The sequence below is a fragment of the Candoia aspera genome, chromosome 1 (assembly GCF_035149785.1).
Source record: "Candoia aspera isolate rCanAsp1 chromosome 1, rCanAsp1.hap2, whole genome shotgun sequence".
Classification (NCBI taxonomy): Eukaryota; Metazoa; Chordata; class Lepidosauria; order Squamata; family Boidae; genus Candoia; species Candoia aspera.
The window spans coordinates 318,572,367-318,594,253 of record NC_086153.1 but is presented as its reverse complement, the minus strand read 5'-3'; the positions used below and the strand labels follow the sequence as shown (position 1 = coordinate 318,594,253).

Genomic DNA, 21,887 nt, shown 5'->3' with positions numbered 1-21,887 from the left:
TTTTTCCTCTATGAGATTTCAGCAGTGGGTCTATTTATATAATGGTGGCAGGCTTCCAAACCAAACATAAGGGAATACGAAGGCTCTCTCACTTTTTGGAATCAGCATCTTGCTCTTTTGATGTTTGATTTCTAAATTAATTTTTCTTCCCCTATAATAGTCCCAGTTAAGCTGCCCATTAGGTTTAACACTCTAGAAATATATTTGCCTCCCCCCTAAGCCCACACTTTCTTTTATTTGTTGTATCAACAGAGAGGTTCTTTGTTTTAGAGTGGGCTAATACCAAATAGTTACCCAGATTATAATATCTGTGGTGCAATTACTTTTCTTTTCCTGGACTGGACTTGCAGGCAAACTTTATGCAAAATGATAACCAGTCAGGTCTTGTTTGCAGTGTTCCTTCCAGACTGGCAAAACCCAGGTTCAAATCTCCATTCAACCATTAAGCTTACAGTACTAAGTTGCTTGGGCTAGTTCTTCTCAGTCTGATCTATCTCCAAAAATTGCTGTGAAAATATTGTAGATAGGAAGAAAAAGGAAGCAATTTGTGCAGCCTTAATTTCCTTTGAGGCAGGCTGGAGTATCCCTGTCTTATAACCATCTGTGTGACCATAGTGCCCAGGCATGGCGGCTTTGCTAACCTGATGCTTTCCAGTTGTATTGGAATGGTAATTTCTAGAACTCTCTGGCAGTATGGCTGGAAGACATCGACCTAGTTGGAGAAGGCTGAGCTACAGTGTTGATTGCTGGTATCAAAATTTCCAAGTATCTTGGATAAAACTTTTGGAATTGGTTTATGTTTTAGATATCTCTCGTGATTTCTATTAATACATGGGTGACCATGAGGAGGAGACAAGGACAGCAAATGATATCAGGAAGTAATTACGCAAATGATGCAAATGATGTAATTTGTACTCTTTGCACAATGACACCATGATGCTCATGGTGTTCTGTACCAAATATGTATATATTAGTGCTTACTGTACTCTCTTTTTCTTAATATGAAACCACTACTCATCAAATGGGTAAAAGAAGACATCTGTCTTGCAGAGACGGAGAAATATATACAGTACATCCAATATGGTGCCTTAATTTTTACGAGGCATGTTTCAGCTGTAACCACATATTATTAAACTGTTGCATACTGTTAGTAGCCCTACAATGAGTTTCTGTGTGGTTGAAATTTGGAATGCTAGAGTTCAGAAGGGGCTGTACCACATTATTTTTTATTGTCCAGATAAGTTCCAACATACAGCTGTTTCCCCTGAACTCTACTATTACGCAGCTAGTATACAGTGACTGATGGGTTTAAATGCATTTTCATTAAAATAACTCTTGCATGTATATAATTACCATATTAAGAAGTAGGGTTTTAGAATAATCTCTTTTATGTGTTTATGGTGGAGCATTCAGACATTCAGTCCTCTCTTCCTCAGGGGCCTAATGATATGGTACAGTCCAGAAAAAGCAAATAATCTGCTCCTGCTGCATATATAGATCAGTTTAGGAATAATAACGGAATAAGAAAACTTGTTTGTGCACAATAAGTGCTTGCAGGAATTTCATGTTCCTGATTCTTCCAGTATGTCAAAAAAAAAATGAAGCAAAGTTTCTGTTCAGTATTTAAAAAAGCAACTGAAGGCTAGTTGTACAAAGCCTGAACTAATCTTATACATTTCCCAAGGAAGTTTTCTCTCATCAGGCTTCTGTTATAAATTAACGGTGTATTGCTGAAAGTATTATTTTGCTTATATAGAAAGCTCTGGCCATATAAGGAAGTAAAGTGATTCAGAATTCTTGGCTAGATCATAAATAATTACTCTCTGGAGAATCAAGTGGAACAGAACTAACTGTAGAAATTATTGGTGTTTCAATAACGCTAAAACAATCATTAAGATAAAGTAATGTAATTCAGAGGACAGAGAACTGGCCTCCAGTTGAATCCACTCCAGTCCAGTTTAATCCAGTCCAGAAAACAAACAAACATTTAAGTTCTGCTTCTTCATGGGGCAAAATACCAGGTTGTGTGTTATTGTGTTGCAAGTTGTTTCCTTACGGAGTCTCTCCATTTTATCACAAAGAAAATTCTGGCATTATGAACAACTTTTTTTCACCAGATTTATCAGTTTCTCCTCAATCTTTGGTTTTGGAACAAAGCGTAGACTGTAGATTTAGGCTAAGTTTGCACGTTATATTAAGCTATGCTTTTTCAGAGTATAAAAATAAACCATAATTGGCTGGCTTTGTATAACACTTTAAGCCATAAACCAAACAAACCCCATTCTGGCTTAGTATTATGAGTGAGCTGAATCATAGAGACTTCACTTCTGTTGCACCAAATTACTGCTGACAGATCTACTCTCCATGTATTCCTCTTGCCTTTCTATTTTTCCATTAGATTCCATCAGTTAATTGTTGATTGTCTGTGTTAGAGGCATTTGTTTTTAAAGTCTTAAACAAATAGAAACGAAGAGGTGTTTTTTCTCAGGACATCATTAAGGAATTTTGATCTAAAGCAGTAAAGAATGACAAATTGTGTGGACTGGACATCTACCTCAATAGGAAATAATGCAAATTTACTGCCTTTTGTGTGCTGAGTGAAAAGCAGATTTGTTTGGCTCCTACACTTTCTCCCCAGTTTTTTGTTTGTTTGTTTTTAGTTTTTAAGTTTCACTGGCTGATAGCATGGATCTATTGCAATCAAGTCCATGAACTTTTTTCTCCATTTAGAAGGCTTTTCATGTCTGTAGCAGCTCAATCTGGGTTTTTTGATTGCTGAGTATCAGCATCCAAAAGGAAGGCAAGTTACCAAGTTCAGGGCTGAAAAATGAACTCTGTTGCAAAAGGAATTTGCATGGGTACGCTGTGGTAGCTAAGATACAGATAGGACAAGAAAGACTGTTCTTGTGTCAGGCAACTTCACTTTCATAGCCACCTTTTAATCTTTTGTTGGTTCAGTTACTTTTGTATCCAACCTGCTGTAATAATTGCTGATAAAGAAAAGGACCACATTTTGCAAAAGATTTATTAAGGGTGAAATAAAAGAAGCTCTTCTCAGAGAACTTGGACACAATAACTGAAAGTACCCCAGGAAGCTGTCGGTCTGACTTTCTAATCTATCTTCACCCCTTCCAATCTATGCTTCAGTTTTTTGGATTTTTTAAATAAATATATCTCCTGTTTCTGGCAGTGACTTTTCCAGAAATGGAGACGAGCCGGTATGAGTACAGCCCAGAAAGGTAACTAATAGCGTTATGATTCAGAAAGGAGTAGTAGTTCCAATCCAGATAATTTAAGCAAACATTGTTCTTAGAAAACAGAAGCAGGTGCATTGCCTTTTTCTGAGGCTAGAGGCTTTTTCACAAGTATCAGTTTTACAAGAGAAATCTAGCTATATTGACTGCTATTAATGTTGGTTTCTCTTGTAGGTTTCTGTCTTCCAGTTTGGCCACTGAAATGAGCTTACGGTAATTGTTTGGACATAAAAGCATGGAACCTCCTAAAACTTCATTGGTATCTGAAGAACAATCTTCTACAGAGATTGATGATCGTCATTATTCATTGCAAGGTAGGTCTTGTTTAAATGCCATAAAACATATATATTGATTATTTTATGCAGTAGACAACATTTATGGTCATAGCCTCATCAGAAGAATATCTCAGATCCTAGGGCAGACTTAAAATAAAGTAAAACGAATGAATAAGATTAATCTAACCCAGTGTCCTGCTTCTGACCATAATCAGCCAGATTCTTCCAGCAAAGAAACATGATGTGATCTGGATTCTGATGTCATGCTAAGCTACATTGCTGCTTCTTTGATTTGGGGTCAGAATATAGATATTACTTTGTTCTGAGCCAAGAGCCACTTGGTGTCTGAATGGTGTGCCAAGAGCTTCACTCCAGAAAATAATGGGTAAAGTGAGGTTAAAAATTAAAATTTATTTCATTTACATGTAACTGGAATTGAAGTATTGTTAATGTATTACTACATAAATAAATATTCTCCAATCATGTATTTTTATCCTTCTGCCACATTAAAAACTGCAATTTGGATTGGTTGGGTGATATACCCAGACCTTTCAGGGGATGCTGGCAATTGCGGACCTTTAGAATTATGTATAAGACAGGCCATTACATACAACAGAGCACAGTTTAATAAATTCTGGGTTATACATTTTGGGTGAAAGTAGCCATTCAGAGACTTACTGTCTCTGAACCTTCATTTAATGACATTAGTTGTTTCCCCTTGTTTAGACTGTATTGGTTGTTTTGTCTCATTAGTTTAAAAACATAATTAATTTGCCCTTGGAAGAAAATGGAACTGAAATGTGGTAAATAGGTAAAACCTAAAACGAGTGAACCAATTCTGCTCCATTGGAAGAGTTGTCTTTGATATATCCAAACATGGGGCAGGTGGGAGAAAGCCTTTGAAGCAGCTGGGTGACCCTTCCATAGGACATGCCTAAACCATGGAGGAGGATCTTTGCACAGGTTCAATAAAATTTCTAAAGTGCTCTTTTGAAATGTTTTGCACAACTCTAATAGAAATACTTTTGATTTCATTCTGTACTCCTCTTGCTCTTGTGAACACTTATCAAGGAAGATTTCTGGGGTTCAGAAATCCTTGGCCAAAGGTTTTACTTGTTTAGTACTCTGCTGAATGCACAGAGTGAGGGTGCTCACTTTGCATGATTGGAAAATTTGACGCTTGCTTATTTAATTTTATTTCTTTTTTTATACCTAATTTTTGTTAAAACCTTTAAACAAGAAGATAAAAACTAACACAGACTCATATAAAGTAAGGAAGAAAAAAGAAAAAGAAAGAAATCAAAGAAAAAGCAAAAAGTGCAAGAAAAGAAAAAAGTTGAAGAAAAATAGAAAAGAAAGAAAAAAGATATAAAGAAATGGCTTCTGTAATTCTTCACAGCAGTTAAGAATGCAAATATATTCTAACCTCTCTCTCTAATGTTACATCATATTACTCCTCTTTCTATAATCCAGCCTTGTCTAATCATCAAAACCATAAATCACAAATTCATTTTTTTTTATTTTTACGCAAAAAGTCCATTAGAGGCTTCCAGTCACCAGTGAATGTAGATACTGTCTTTTCTCTTATCAAAGAAGTCAATTTATCCATTTCAGCAAAATCTGTCAATTTCTCCAACCATTCCTCCATAGTGGGTAGTGTCAAATTTTTCCACCTTTGTGCATATAGTAATCTTGCTTCAGTAATCATATACTGAAATAATCTTCCATTGCTTTTTTCTAACCGTTTATCCATCAATCCTAAAAGGAAAAGTTCTGGTTTCAATTGAATATTGATCTTTAAGAACCTCTGTATCAAAGTATGTATTTGAATCCATTTTTAAAGCTTTTTTATATGTCCAACATGCATGATAAAATGTCCCTCTCTGTTTAAAAGTAAAAATCACCCCTTCCAACTTGTCCCACCTAAATGGAATTTTCTTCTGTTTAAGTTCATCAGAAAAAAGTACTATTTTCTCTTGTGTAGTATTGTAATTGGGATTTCCTTAAGTACAATTACATCTGCATTATTAATCCACGATCTAGTATTAAAATGCTGCTATAGAACTTGGTCTCTTGTTTTCTTCCTGCCAAAGTGCACAAGAATATCCCTTGGAACATTTCTTAATTTTGTAAAACGTGTCTTGAACCTATAGACCTTATTAATCTCTGTATCAGTATCATCTTCCTCCCAATCCAGGAAATCAGGGATTTAACAATCTTTTCTATGATATCCTCTCCATGTTCTTCTGGAATTACTCTAAATCTTAAGCAGAATTCTTTTTCTCACAGTTCCAGTAATGCCAAATCTCAACTTTCATTCTTGCTGCAAAAATCATTCTTAAATATGGGCAAGATTATAACAGTTCATGGCTAGCTTAGTACATGGTGCCTAACTATGGTTTGTTTAAGTATGATTTATTGAATTAACTATAACTGGTTAGCTTCATAACGAAAACTCATATGATCAGTGTTTGTAAGATAATGGCTATGTTTGCATTAAATGTTTATTCTGTGATTAATTTAACCATGGTTTAATGAATTCATTCTGTTTCTGAATTGCCCACAGAGACTGGGTTTGCACAGTACACTGGGATAAAATGCCTAATATGTTGTGTAAGCACAGATGTTTTGAACATACTGACAGAAATAACGCTTAGTTCACTCAACATGGCAAGCCATTTTTCCCAATTTACTGTATTGTGTGAAGCCAGTGTAGCAGTATGAAAACCGTGGTTTATGAGATTCATATGACGTGTAAGACAACCAACTGTGGCTTAATTAATAAACCATGGCTAAAAACAATGTGATTCCAGTGTATATAAATAAGCCTACAAAAATTACTATTCTGAGCTTGTTTTTTATTAGTTCAGAAGTTAGGAATTTAAATTTTCATGCTGGTAATTTCAAAGGAGGGATAGGGCAATTTGTCAAATCTTTGACAGCTTGCTTGCTCACCTGCATGGAATTCTAGTTACCCTTGACTACTAGGCAAGTTGTTAAATACAAGCCTGTATCTCCATGCTGGCAATGAAGAAGGAGAGGTAGAGCAATCGGTTAGTTGTTTGACATGCTGCTTAGTCACCTTCCTGGAATTCTGGTTGCCTGTGGCTACTGGGAAAGGTGATAAACACACGCCTACTCTAAATGATTTCATAAATCAAGTTTTTATTGTTATATATCTTCTCCGCATTATTTTCTTGGGAACAGAAGGAAATTGTAGTTCAAAGAAAAACTTGGAACTGAAGTTATGAATGTTTCACTGCAAAAAAATATAAAGGAGCTGTACAATTTATCAATGTATAGTTATTCTTTTAGTAGTGATACTCATCTTTTTATGATCAGCTATAAATTATCGGCCACTCATGCTTCTATAAGTCAAAGTTACACATCAAACCTACTTGCTAATATTATAGAACAAATACTACTAATGCTTGGACTTGTTTTCTGTGGTGCAGTAGCACTGCTGTTTAATTATTGTTTCTTAGAAAGGAAAATCACTTCAGGTGTGTCTGCCACCACACCCTTCTTCAATAAACATGAAGTCATAAATACCAACGATGGAGAAACAGTTAGCAAATTCCATGATGACTCATGGCATCTTTCTCATTTGATTGAGCTACTGTGCAACCACTCTGAACTGAGAAAAATATTACGCGGAAGACTGATTTTGTGGTTTAATCTGCTTCTCCTTGGTCTGAGAAAGTTTGCCCATTCCTACTAGAGACAGAGAGAGACCTAAAATGGTGGATGCCAACAGCTCGCTGTTATATCCAAGAGGCATCATGGGGAAAGTAAGCCTGGCTACACCCAGCATTATGTGAATGGACATCAGTTTGTGCAGTGGGACATCCTATTGCTTTCTTTCTCCTTGCATGCCCCAGGTATCTTCTTAATTTGCCTGGAACACATTTGTCTGTACTTGGGGTAGTACAGAGAGGAAGGGGCATCTGTTCTGCTAACTGACGACAGTGGTTACAATTTCTAGTTACATGTTGTTCTTTGCAGTGTGTTAAGGAAGAAATTAATATTTCTGATGTGCAGAGTTACCCTGAAGAACAGGGAAACTATTCTGTTATTTATTTAATACATTTTATGCTGCTTCTCATGTAATCATTTAGAGTGCCATCCAAATATAAAAAATTATTAAGGCAACAAAATTGCAGTACTTCTTTAAAAAAAAAAGGGTAGAAAGGAAAGAATAGCATTCCCACAAGGAAGGCCTGGGTGGAAAGGTAAGTCTTTCAGACTTAGATATCAAGAAGGCATTATAGTAAGTTCTCATGGATTTCAGGGGAGAGAGCTTTCCAGACAGCAGGTACCACCATAGAGAAGTTCCCCTGTCAGTAACCGTAAGACAGCATTACCAATCACAGCACACACAGTAAGACCTCCTCTGATAATTTTAGTGACCATCCAGTTCTGTAACGGAGAAAACAATCTGGAAGATAGCCTAGTCCAAGTTGTTTTACACTTTATGTGCCCAAAGCGCAAACTTGAACCTGGCTTGGGTATTAATTGGCCACTAGTGCTGTTGCTTTAACACCGCAGTAACATGTATGTTACTAGGTCCCCTACTCAGCAAATAAGTAATTGCTTCAAAACAAAATACATTACTGTAATCTCAGTATCAGTTACTGGTATACGCCAGCCGAAGCTAGTAATAGGCAGCAGACAGGCTGAAAGTAGACATTGTTTTCCAATGCAGTGTTGATTAAAGGTTCATGACTGTTGTTGGATCTGGATGGTGCTGTTTGTCAGCAGTGCTGCTTATGTGAATTCACATCAAAGCAAATTAATTTTGCTTAGCATCTATCAGACCTGTAGACAGAAAAGAGAACTCTTCAGAGATTTGGTGACAAGGATTACAAGTACCGATCTCCCCTCCATCACACCTCTTCTGGCCTCCTGTTCCCATGGGTACTAAGCCTGAAAGTGCCAGGAAAGGTGATGAGGTGTGCATCTTGGAGAGGAGGAGGAGGAGGTGGGTGGTAGCTCCCATTGAACAAGCCTGTGCGGGATTTACTCTCCATGCTTGCTGATCCAATTTGCACACCATCTGCCAGAGCATAATTCTGCTTCTTAACCTATTTAACTCTCATGCTCAGGACCTGATTCAGCAGACATTTGGACAAATCAGTTGTTAAAACAGGTACTGTTTAATTGAACAGGCCATGCTCATACCTTCTATCAGAGAAGAGAGAATGAAAACATTGAGACATGCTGGAAGAAAGTTGCAATTGTGTCCTTGACTTATAGGGAAAGGGCTGGGTTTTATAAAAATTAGACTATTTATCACAGTTTAGTTTGTGACTTTGTTGCATCACCATGTTCTTGGAAATAACATCATAAAATATTTCCATTTTGTGAGTTTCTGAAAGATATTTTGTAAATCTTTATATAATTGATAAGAGGGGTAGAAGTTGGGCCATAACAGCTTTTCCCAGCCTTGTATTAGACTAGAGATCCCATAATAACAAGAATAGTTATAATATACGGCAAAAGGCCTCAAGTTCAATTCAGTAAGTTCTAATTTACAGAAAAGGCCTCAAGTTCAATTCCCAGCATTGACATATTAAAGGATCTCAGTAGTAGGTGATGGAGTAAGATCTTCAAAGAACCATCTTAATTCAAGGTTTATTATATATAACCTCTACAAATCTCAGTTCATTTTAGCTATAGTTGACAATACTAGGATAGACAGACTGTTGAAACAACTGAACATAAATTCCATACATTCAAATTACGGTTTCATTTTATTCCTAATAAAATGAAATATATACACAAATTGCCCTTTTTGTACATCTGCTTTAAAATCTCTGCCCATGACCATTCATTTAGAGTTCTTGGAGCTTCAGGTAATCTGAGCAAGATCCATCTCCTCTTTAAAAGTGCAAAGGGGATTCTTATCTGCATCCCACTGATCTTGAGTTATTCACATGTTGTGGTAGGTTCAATATAGATTGCCTAATTATTACCGTGTGCAAGACTCTAGAATATGTGATTCTAGGGCTTTAATTCTTGCAGCACCAACACTATCTTTTGACTTGGGGGTGGGAGAAATTTGGGGGTGAGCAGTGAGAATTGATTTATAGGGTATGAGTATGAACAAACACATGTACATATGAGTTTTTTTTTTTAACTGAGAATTAACCCAAAGTTTTCTTGTTAATGAGGTTGAACAGGGAAATTGGCGACAGACTAAAAATAAACGCATATAGCAGTTGTGGGGAGACAGGTAAATTAAAATATGAGAAACTGCTTGTCTTGGTCCATCATCTTGGTTCTTCTGATCTCTACCCATTTTGTAGTCCCAGGTGTATAGACTTTGAAGTTAATCCTGTTGATTTCAGTGACATTTGACAGAACAGAAGTCAGCCTGTAGTTAGCGATGTTCTACCGTAGCCTTCCCCAGCTTGGTGCCTGAAAGATGTGTTGAGCCCTTCCCAGATTAAATCACAGCAGAAGAGAGTTATGAAAGTGATCCCATCAAGATGCCTTTTTTGAACTGCAATTTAATATACTTAAATGCATTGATAAAGTAAAGATAGGGGGAAGGGAAATATACATGAAAAATTGTGACAACATGTTCATAAGCAGATTAGAATAAAGCGCCCAAAGCAAAACCAAAGAATGCCAGATTTCTAATAATGGATGATTTTTAGTAGTGAAAACAAGAGCATTTCCATACATCTGGAGAGCATCCAAATTGGGAAGGCAGTTGGGATGGAATGGGCTACAATCCCTCTAGACATTAACAGCAATTGGTGGGGAATATGGGAGATTTCATGCAAAATACTGCAGATGTCATGTTGCCTTTTTCTGATGTAGCTGATCAATAGTTCTTTAGGAAGGAACTTAGGAAGAAAGATTGCCTTCCATCTGTAGTGCTTTTAAAAAGGAAATGCACAGTTTCTAATCCAGTATCTTGGGTTAAATTTATTGTAGGTCAGTTACTCTGTGCATGCAACTAGAGCAAGATAAATCCTAGGTAATTTACAGCCTTATTAAAATCCTCTGACACAAAGAGTCCATTCATCATTCCTTTAAATGTAAAAAGTCTGTTTTAATGAACCTCATGGTAGAAGAATCAGAGCTTTTGTGAAATTATTACCTCCTGGAGTTGTCTGGTATGGAAAAAGAATAGCCTCATGTTGAAAATAAATGAGGAGGAGCTGTGGAGGGTGGAAGCAGCTGCAATGGGGACTGAAATGCCGTTGGGTGCCCTAGATAGGTAATTGCTGCCTGCAGAGTAGTGGAAGGCTATAGAGTCTTTTGACTGCCACAGAATTAGTTGAATTGTGACCAGCTTGATTGACTGAGGCTGCAAGACCATATGAACCCTTTTCTACTCCAGTGTTTCTCAACCTCACCAACTTTTAAGATTTGTGGACATCAACTCCCAGAATTCCCCAGCCAGCATGCGTAAAGTTGCAGAGGCTGAGAAACACTGATCTAGGCCTAAGGTCTGTTAATACCAGTTGGATTAGTTTTGAAGAGATATGTAAAAGACAGCAGTATTGCACTGCACAGTGCTCAGAAAGAAATGCCACTGAACTGACTTCTGGCTAAACATGCTTTACATTGCGCTTTTACTTGCTTTATTGTTGTTGTTTTTAATCCAATTTCATAGATGCCTGGTAGAAGCCACAATGGCATGATACACATCATGACGTTATTGCACAAAATGCATACATTACATAATTTACATTATTTGCATGATGGCATCATGATATGCCCCCCTCCCCCAGATACTCAAACCCATTTTCCTTATTTTTCAACCAATGGGACTATAAGAGAAACCCACAATGAAATATATTTTAACAATAATACAATAAAAAACAGATTTGACTGTTCCTTTGATTTCTGATTTTGATTTAGTTATTATATTTTCTTTATTTCTGATATTATAAACTACTTAGTCTCTCGGGATTGGAGTCAGATATAAGCATTGTAAAATCAATCAGTCAGTGAATAATACAATATAATTTACTAATGCCAACATAGACGATAGCATGGGAAAAAAAAGTGTCACAATATATAGACTGGGCTCCCAAATTGTGCTAAGCTATAATGTGGTTTGTTTGGTTTTCACTTAGCATGTTATGAATGTAGTTTGTAAATCATGTTTTATGGCTTATTGTGATGAGCCAATCCACCCAATTGTGGCTTATTAAAAAAAAAGTGCATCCATAGTCAAGCAACGTATAGCCTAGCATGATGTTGATCCGGGTCCTTGTGTTAATGTATTTCCTAAGTGCTGATACACATCTTCATAGGTTTTGGGGATAACATACCACAAATATAGTGCCTTATCTAAAAAGTTTCATGAAACACAAAAGAACCTTGAGCTGTGCAAAGCATTCAAAAAGAGCATTTGACAAAGCACACTGGCATGAACAAGGCAGTCCTCAAATTGTCAAAGCAGCCACATCTCCTAGAAGGCTCTGTGTGACTGCTGCAAAGACATTCCCCAGTTTCCTGCGTATGTGTATGCACAGATACTTTAGCTGGGATCACTAGTGAAGTAAAGCAGTTGCGCGTGGGGGTACAACCAAAGCAAAATGGCTGTGTATGCACACACATGTGGCGATAACACTTTCCAGAAGATACATCTGCTTTAATGTTTCAAGGAAGGATGCTTTGCTCATGCTAATGCATTTTTCCAAGTGCCTCTTTTGAATACTTTGCACATGCCTGCTAATGTTAACTTTACAACAACCCTGTTAGATTGGTTAGGTTGAAAGAATGTATGGTCCAGAGTCACAAAACATATTAGATTATTGGGGATTTGAATTTGATATCTCAGACGTAACCATTTTGTGATTGCCGCCTTATGGCAGCTATTTTATAAGAGCTCCCATATGTGTTTTTTCAAACATGGGCACTGCCCCAAAAGATTCCACATCCTGGATCTCTCTCTCCTTCCTTTCCATCTCATCAGGATCCACAGTTAACAAGAATATAAAATTAGCAATATAACCTGTCAATTTAGATATCAAAGTTTGGAAAACTAAATACTGAGTGACCAGGAGCCAGGACGTTTCCCCTCTTATTTCTTGTGGGTTTAATAAAAAGAGAATAGGGCAACTCCATTCTTCCTTTGTTGTACTTTGGACATCTCCCTTGTACCTATTCTGCTATTGCCACATTCTACTTTCTAATTTTTAAAAGATTATTTTAATTTTAAAACTAAAAAGGAAGCTGGTACACCACAAAGCAAAGCACCAGCCTCCAGAATCAAGATTATTTCAAAGAAAGCCCTTGGAATCCATCTTGGTCTCATGGATGTTCTTAGAAAATAAAAATGGTGGATTCCTGCAGCTATAAAGGCTCAAAATTACCTACCTCAAAATTAAAAAGAAAAGTAGACTGCAGGTTGACAATGAGTATCTTGAGAGGCTAGAGAGGGTGGCAGAACAAAACCTCATGAGTTTGCCTTCTGACTAATTAGTCTTTTGTAACTGGTCATGCCTGATGTGGCAGCCATTTTATAAATGGGCAAACCCCTCATAGCGGTAATTTTCTTTAAGTGCCCACAGTATACATTTAAATGGAAGATGTGCCCATTGACCAAGAAAGGCTGGGAATCTCTGATGTGCTGTGCTGTTAAAATCTAGTGGTACAGTTTGTTGTTGTTTATTCGTTTAGTCGCTTCCGACTCTTCGTGACTTCATGGACCAGCCCACGCCAGAGCTTCCTATCGGTCGTCAACACCCCCAGCTCCCCCAGGGACGAGTCCATCACCTCTAGAATATCATCCATCCACCTTGCCCTTGGTCGGCCCCTCTTCCTTTTGCCCTCCACTCTCCCTAGCATCAGCATCTTCTCCAGGGTGTCCTGTCTTCTCATTATGTGGCCAAAGTCTTTCAGTTTTGCCTTTAATATCATTCCCTCAAGTTGGCAGTCTGGCTTTATTTCCTGGAGGATGGACCGGTTTGATCTTCTTGCAGTCCAAGGCACTCTCAGAATTTTCCTCCAACACCACAGTTCAAAAGCATCGATCTTCCTTCTCTCAGCCTTCCTTATGGTCCAGCTCTTGCAGCCATATGTTACTACGGGGAACACCATTGCTTTAACTATGCAGACCTTTGTTGTCAGTGTGATGTCTCTGCTCCTAACTATTTTATCGAGATTTGTCATTGCTCTTCTCCCAAGGATGAAGCGTCTTCTGATTTCCTGACTGCAGTCAGCATCTGCAGTAATCTTCGCACCTAGAAATACGAAGTCTTTCACTGCCTCTACATTTTCTCCCTCTATTTGCCAGTTATCAATCAAGCTGGTTGCCATAATCCTGGTTTTTTTGAGGTTTAGCTGCAAGCCAGCTTTTGCACTTTCTTCCTCCACCTTCATCATAAGGCTCCTCAGTTCCTCTTCGCATTCAGCCATCAAAGTGGTATCATCTGCATATCTGAGATTGTTAACGTTTCTTCCAGCGTTTTTAACTCCAGCCTTGGATTCCTCAAGCCCAGCATGTTGCATGATGTGTTCTGCATACAAGTTGAGTAGGTAGGGTGAGAGTATACAGCCTTGCCGTACTCCTTTCCCAATCTTAAACCAGTCCGTTGTTCCATGGTCTGTTCTTACTGTTGCTACTTGGTCGTTATACAGATTCTTCAGGAGGCAGACAAGATGACTTGGTATCTCCATACCACTAAGAGCTTGCCACAATTTGTTATGGTTCACACAGTCAAAGGCTTTAGAATAGTCAATAAAACAGAAATAGATGTTTTTCTCAAACTCCCTGGCTTTTTCCATTATCCATTGGATATTGGCAATTTGGTCCCTAGTTCCTCTGCCTTTTCTAAACCCAGCTTGTACATCTGGCAATTCTTGCTCCATGAATTGCTGAAGTCTCCCTTGCAGGATCTTGAGCATTACCTTACTGGCATGTGAAATGAGTGCCACTGTTCGATAGTTTGAACATTCTTTAGTGTTTCCCTTTTTTGGTATGGGGATATAAGTTGATTTTTTCCAATCTGATGGCCATTCCTGTGTTTTCCAAGTTTGCTGGCATATAGCATGCATTACCTTGACAGCATCATCTCGCAAGATTTTGAACAGTTCAGCTGGGATGCCATCATCTCCTGCTGCCTTGTTATTAGCAATGCTTCTTAAGGCCCATTCAACCTCACTCTTCAGGATGTCTGGCTCTAGCTCCCTGACCACACCGTCAAACCTATCCCCAATATTGTTATCCTTCCTATACTCTTCCATATATTCTTGCCACCTTTTCTTGATCTCTTCTTCTTCTGTTAGGTCCTTGCCATCTTTGTTTTTGATCATACCCATTTTGGCCTGGAATTTACCTCCAATGTTTCTAATTTTCTCGAAGAGGTCTCTTGTCCTTCCTATTCTATTGTCTTCTTCCACTTCCGCGCATTGCTTGTTTAAAAATAATTCCTTATCTCTTCTGGCTAGCCTCTGGAATTTTGCATTTAATTGGGCATATCTCCCCCCATCGCTGTTGCCTTTTGCTTTCCTTCTTTCTTGGGCTACTTCTAGTGTCTCAGCAGACAGCGATTTTGCCTTCTTGGTTTTCTCTTTCTTTGGGATGGATGTATTTTGTTGCTGCCTCCTGAACAACGTTGCGAACTTCTGTCCAGAGTTCTTCCGGGACCCTATCTACTTAGTCCAGTCCCTTAAATCTATTCTTCACCTCCACTGCATATTCCTTAGGAATATTAGTGAGCTCATATCTAGCTGATCTGTGGGTCTTCCCAAATCTCTTTAGTCTGATCCTAAATTGTGCAATAAGAAGTTCATGATCTGAACTACAGTCAGCTCCAGGTCTTGTTTTTACCGACTGTATAGATGTCCGCCACCTTTGGCTGCAAAGGATGTAGTCAATCTGATTTCGGTGTTGTCCATCTGGGGAAGTCCATGTATAAAGCCGTCTCTTAGGTTGCTGGAAGAGAGTGTTTGTTATGCAGAGTGAGTTGTCTTGGCAAAAATCTATCAGCCTGTGTCCTGCTTCGTTTTGTTCTCCCAGGCCATGCTTACCTGTAATTCCAGGTGTCATTTGACTGCCTACCTTAGCATTCCAGTCTCCCGTGATGAAAATAACATCTCTTTTAGGCGTGTCATCCAATAGGTGCTGCAGATCCTCATAGAACCGCTCTACTTCAGCTTCTTCAGCATCTGTGGTTGGGGCATATATTTGGATCACTGTGATGTTAGATATTGTTGTTGTTTATTCGTTTAGTCGCTTCCGACTCTTCGTGACTTCATGGACCAGCCCACGCCAGAGCTTCCTGTCGGTCGTCAACACCCCCAGCTCCCCCAGGGACGAGTCCGTCACCTCTAGAATATCAGATGTTAGATGGCTTGCCCTGAATTCGAATTGAGATCATTCTATCATTTTTTGGATTGTATCCAAGCACTGCTTTAGCCACTTTACTATTAATTATGAAGGCTACTCCATTTCTTCTGTGGTCCTCTTGTCCACAGTAGTAGATCTGGTGGTCATCTGATGTGAAGTGGCCCATTCCAGTCCATTTCAGTTCACTGATGCCCAAAATGTCTATCTTTAATCTTGACATCTGTCATGAGTAAGGATGGCGAGCAGGGGGCTCCCATCCAGACTGTCAAGCGCATGCGTAGCACTGATGAATTGTTCAGCCATTCAAAGAGACACAGATCGGGACCGCCTTAACCCTTGGGGGTTATATGTCTGGGTTTTTCCCACGCTTCTTCAGTTTGTTAGGATTCCTGTTAAGTACTAGCAATAAATATTAGAGACCAGTTCATTGTCTCAGTGTGTTTCCTGGTTGTTAGGACAACATCTCACCAATAACCACATCCAATTTGCCCTGGCTCATAGATCTTACATTCCAGGTTCCAATGGTGTGTTGATCCTTAGAACATTGGATTCGCCATTCACCACCAGCACCGTCGGCCACTAGCCGTCCTTTCGGCTTTGAGCTAGCTGCGTCATCACGTCTGGGGCTAGTTGAACTCATCCTCTGTTCCTCCCCAGTAGCCTTTTGACCATCTTCCGACCTGGGGGTCTCATCTTCCGATGGTATACCGACATATCTCTGGTTGTACTGATCCATTTAGTTTTCACGGCAAGAATACTGGGGTGGGTTGCCATTACCTTCCCCAGGGATCGCGTTTAGTCTGACCTCTCTGTCATGACCTTCCCGTCTTGGGTGGTCCTTCACGGTTTAGCTCATGGCATCATTGAGGTGCTCAAGCTCCAGCACCGCGACAAGGCAACGATCCTTTGCTGAAGGTGGTACAGTTACTTCTCAGTTAAAATTAAGCCTTAAACCTTCTCCAGAATACCCAAGTTAATCATTGCTAACTTGCCCAATTCTTGCTTCTGTGTAGTCCAAACCCAAAAAAAGAGGATTCATTTTAATTTAGCTGTCCCTGCCATCCTCCAGCAGAGACAGGAAGCTGGAATAGCCCTGCAATATGGGCCAAATGTTTTCCCCCATCTTGTCCCTGATGTTTCTGACACCCATTGGGCCACTAAAGATATTTTTTCCCTATAAAGAATACCCAAGATAAGGGTTGCTGTCAGCTACTAAGGTAGCCAGAATAGCAGCCAAGGTGGCTGCTCCCAAGTTAACTGGGACAGCCCTCTATCTTTTGCTCTGGTGTTGGATCATCAGGCAAGTCAGCCAATATCTCTGCCCTGTGGAAGGAAAGGCAGTCCTGTTTTTATTTCCTTGGATTTTAAAGATGCAAAAACCGTGACACAAATGCACAATGGTAGTCTTTTGGAGGATGCAACTGTGCCCCACAACAAATACTGCATTAATCTTGCCAAGCAAACTGTTTCTGTGCTGATGGTAAGAGTACAAAAAGCCACTTATCTCTAACTTGACCTGGGCCCATCTTTTAAAAAAACAGCAAGGCCTCCAAGGCTTGCCTCCTGCCCTTTCCTCCTTGAAATGTGGGTGCTTTATCTTCAGTTACATGGAAGTTTGCCTTTCTGTCAGAAAGCAATTCAGCCAACTAATCCTGCTAGCTTAAGGAAATAACCTCTTAGGCTCCTCTGTCAACATCAGGATCACTTCATAAACTTCTTCCATCTTGTTTTCCTTTGAGAAAGGGACTCCTTTGTTGCAGCCATTGTAATTAAGGTATCCCCAGAATTCACTTAAGAAGGAAACCTTGTCCTTGCTTTTTAATTAGGTTAGTCTTGGGAGTTTATTTTTCTCTAATAACAGCCCTCATTCTTCCTTTTTTTTTTCTTTTTTCCTGGATCATGCCAGAAATTGGTAATGTTCCTGTGATATGCTCAGCTAAAACCAGTTAGTGAAGGGATGTGTGCCATCATGTTTAACTTCTACATTTTTTGCTCTTTAAGTGAGATGCTAGGCTTACTCTTTTGCTATAACCCAGCCAATGTGATATTTTCAATAAACCGTGGTTAAGGAGATAAATGGGAAATGGGAGTTGGGAAGGAGCTGATGAAGAGTAAGAAGCTGAAGCAAATTGGGGAAGGGGCTGAAAGTACTGAGAGGGCAGTTTATTTGAAATGGACAAGCAGCCTTGGGCTCACCTGCCCAAAAATGTTTGCAGCCTGTGGGTGTTTCTGTTGAATGCCTCACAGCTGTATTAATATCCCACCCTCTAGTCCTTGTGCTGCCCTGTTGGCTGCGCCCTCTTTTGCCTCAGGGACGTGATGAGTGAGTGGTGCTGTCCTTGCAGTCTTAATGTGGGACGTTTGGTGAATTTCCCCAGCTTTGTTTCCCCTCCATTGAGAGTTATCTGATGGAGGGAAAAACTACTACCAGTTGGTCTTGTGAACTTATGGTGGGGTAGGGCTGATGAGGGGGGTGTACGCAGGTGCTTAGAATGGCAGGTTTAGCCACCTATCAAGTTGCCTGATGGGCTGTGCCTGTGACCAGTCAGCTGGGCTGTTAAACCCACGTCCAAAAGCAGCCCTGGTGAGAGGCTGTAGGATGGGATGTGGGAGGGAAGAGGAGGCCTTGTGCAGAGCATAGGCAGTGCTCCCTCCTGCTTCACTCAGCAACCCTCCCTGTGACTGTAATCACAGTCAGATTACAGATTTTGGACTGGAATTCAGTGGCAGGAGTGTGCACGTGCAGTCGAATGCGGCTCTTTGTTCTGCAGTTTGCCCCGTGTGAGTGGTGGCCTGTGCTGGCAGCAAGTGAACATGCACTCATGGTCAGCAGCGCTCAGAACTAGTCCACAGGATACCCACAATGGTGTATAAGAAGTCAAAAGACCACTCCACTCCACCCCCTCTAGTAATAAAGCAGTATAAAGTGTGGCCATGTGAAACCACTTGTTGGCAGAAGTGGTGGGAAACCTGCAATTTATAAATTTGAGCAGGGGTGTCCACAGGGTAAGGTCAGAAAAGTCAAGATGGAAGTCCTGATAGTGAGATGACACATATTAAAAAATGTGGGAGCTTTGAGCACAACATGGTGGCTATTGTCTTGACTTTTTTGACCATACCCTGTAGTCACCCCTGCATTTGGGACAGAATTAGCCACCTCAATATGGCAGAACCTGGTTCTCTTTCCAGGTTAAATAAATCATCTGTGCAATACAGAAGAACTTTCAAGAGAGCATTAAACCCATGTCTAAAAAACAGGTCTAGTGCTCTTTTGAAAGAGCACTGAATCCATGTCTGTAAGGAGCCTGCAAAACATCTTACTAACAGTTTCCAAAGTGCCAGTCAGGCGTTATGCAGGTAATTGCCTCAGCGGAAGCCAGGTGCCTGTCTCTCTGCAGTCCCAACAAAACCAACCATGGAGGGCAGTGCATATTCTCAGAAGCCTAAAGTGGCCAGTGGGAGCTTGGCAGATCCCAGTACATATGTGACATCAACCACACTGTTGAGGAAGCATCGTAAATCATGCCAGTGGTCAAAACTGTATTGGGGGAAGAGGGAACACAATACTTTAAAACTGGAACAACTAAAGGCAGCTTGAAACTAGCTCAGCTGTGGAGTATGGATGAGACAAAGGCAATATCGCCAGGCCATGGAATTGAAAAAGGATTTGTGGGGCACTTTCTGCCATGGTTAGAGTGATGTGATGTATCTCTAGGCCAGGGTTCTGTGGAACCTAGGGTTCCGCGAGCAGTCACAAGAGGTTCCCTGGGAGATCACGATTTATTTAAAAAATTATTTCAAATTTGGGCAACTTCACATTAAAGAGGTAAGTTTCATTCTTTATTTTTAGTTTAAGAACACTGTTAATACATATACACAGGCCTGCACATGAAACAAATAACTTCTGGCCTATAATTGGACCTGAATGTGCAGAGGTTCCCCAAGGCCTGAAAAATATTTCAAGGGTTCCTCCAGGGTAAAAAGTTGAAAAAGGCTGCTCTAGGCCCTGAATGTTATGATCAAAGGGATTCAGCCTTGCTTTCCTTGGTTGCTATTATCTTTCCACAATAAAGAATGCAAAGCACTGTTTGAAACTTTAGTCACATGATAGCTGGGGTCACATATCATGTTTAACTATTGTTTTGGCAGTAATTTGTTAAATATGATGCAGTGGCTAGGTTTATCTACTGCAAGTCATAAACCATGGGTTGCCATCCTACTAAGCTGGATCCACACAACATGCTAAACATGTACTGTATGGCTTAGCACAATGGGTAAACCCATGTTTGGAGCTTAATTGTCTAATTCTCTTTGCAGTGGTTCTGAGAATATTAGCTTTCTTGTTGAAAATGGCTATGCTAATGACTTGATCCTTTTTTTGAATGAGGAACAAGATAATCCCTTATGACTCTTTGCATAACAAATGCTGGTGAAATGTAAATTACATGCAAACTTAATGCTGTCTTTAGTCATCCTGGAGATGTTGGAAAGAAACTAGCTAGCAAAGCATTTTAAAAGGGTATTCAAAGTAAAAAAAAACTTTCTTGCTCATGAAGTATGGGTATTTCAGATTGCAAATAGGGATTTTTAATATAACTCTGGGTGATAAAAGATAGCTTTTTTTCTTTTTAAGAAAAGTGTATTTTTAAAAGTACAAAGTAGGAGTTAAATGCTCTTTAATTCAGCATAGTACCTGTATCTGGGAAGTCTGGAAGAGCATTTCTTAGATTGTTGGGAAAGGAAAATGCACTTTTCAATGCTTTTGAGGGAACTTGCCTCAGCACCCACTTCTTTTTTAAAAATGGGAAAAAAGTGGTTTTGCTGCCAGATACACTAACAGTACGCATAGGTGTTTGCACAGGGAACAACTGACAAATGGCACAACTTATGTACTTGTGTCAGACATCAGGGATCAAGTACATAAGGGCACTTTCATGCAGTAGCCTCATCAAGCTCAAGTCATAATTTTGCCATCATCATGGTTTTCTATGGATGCTGCTGGCAGTAGGAACAACAGTAACAAAACTCTTCTTGGGGTTGCTTACTTTAGTTTGCCAAAAGGGGCCTATAGTTAATGTTGCTATCACAAATTTAGTTTTGATCGAGAAAGGAAGCTCACTACAGCTTGCTGCCACTCCAGAATTATTTAATTATTTTTGTATTATGCATGTGAAGAAAAAAAGAACTTGCTCCTCCCCTAACTTGCCTATACTCTCAAGGAACCGAAATTGCAGCCTTCTTCCCCCGAATTGCTGTAAAAATTGCTGTAAAGTTTGAGCAACCAAAGTTTCTGGCAGGGGGGAACTTTTAGCTTTCAGGCCACATGTACCTCTCCTCCTTACTTGTGGCTCCCAGTATTCACCAGGATCACAGTATCAAAAAAAGAAAAGAAAAGAAAAAAACAGTGACAAATTGCTGAACCAGTGGGAAACAAAAGAAATAAGGTGCACTAAATCTTTTAGAAGCCTAAAACTGCAAACAGACGGGCATCCCCCCACCCAGGCCCACAACTAGGGTCTGTATCACCCGGGGCAAACATGGATTCCGCACCCATTTTGGCGCCCCCCAGTGCTCATTTTGGTGCCCCCTCAGCACAGCGCCCGGGGCATATGCCCCGCCTGCCCCACATAGTTATGGCCTTGCCCCCACCCCCAAAAAGGTTTGCTCTGTTGTCATGATGTCATGATGTGCCCTGGCCTGACTGGAATTGGTTACCAAGGGCCATTCAAATAATAAATCCATCAGGTGAGGTCATTTTCATAATAAACTGTCCAAATTCAGAAGAAAAATGCTCTCACCAATGGGTAAGTAGATAGCAGTTCCAGACAAGAGTTGATGTTTCTGAAGAGCCTTTCATAGTTTAAAGCAAGGGGCAAGGCATGGAAGCATGGGCTGGCACAAAGAGTTGCTTGAACACGGTCAGTGCTAATCAACCCTAATTTCCAGCATTAAGCTACTTCTGAGTATACCTGCTTAGGCCAAATGCTTCTCAACCCAGCCATGCCCTCGATTGCCTTCCTGCTGCCTGGCTCAGCAACA

General features: G+C 39.8%; 1 protein-coding gene across 1 annotated transcript in view; it reads left to right on the top strand.

Moving 5' to 3' along the window:
• The window catches only part of SYNE2 (spectrin repeat containing nuclear envelope protein 2), a 263,282-nt gene that overhangs the window by 11,348 nt on the left and 230,047 nt on the right, over nt 1-21,887 (top strand). The window contains exon 2 of the mRNA XM_063289046.1: nt 3,429-3,568. Within this exon, the coding sequence (XP_063145116.1) occupies nt 3,490-3,568 (79 nt within the window). The 5' untranslated portion in view covers nt 3,429-3,489. The remainder of the gene's footprint in view (nt 1-3,428; nt 3,569-21,887) is intronic.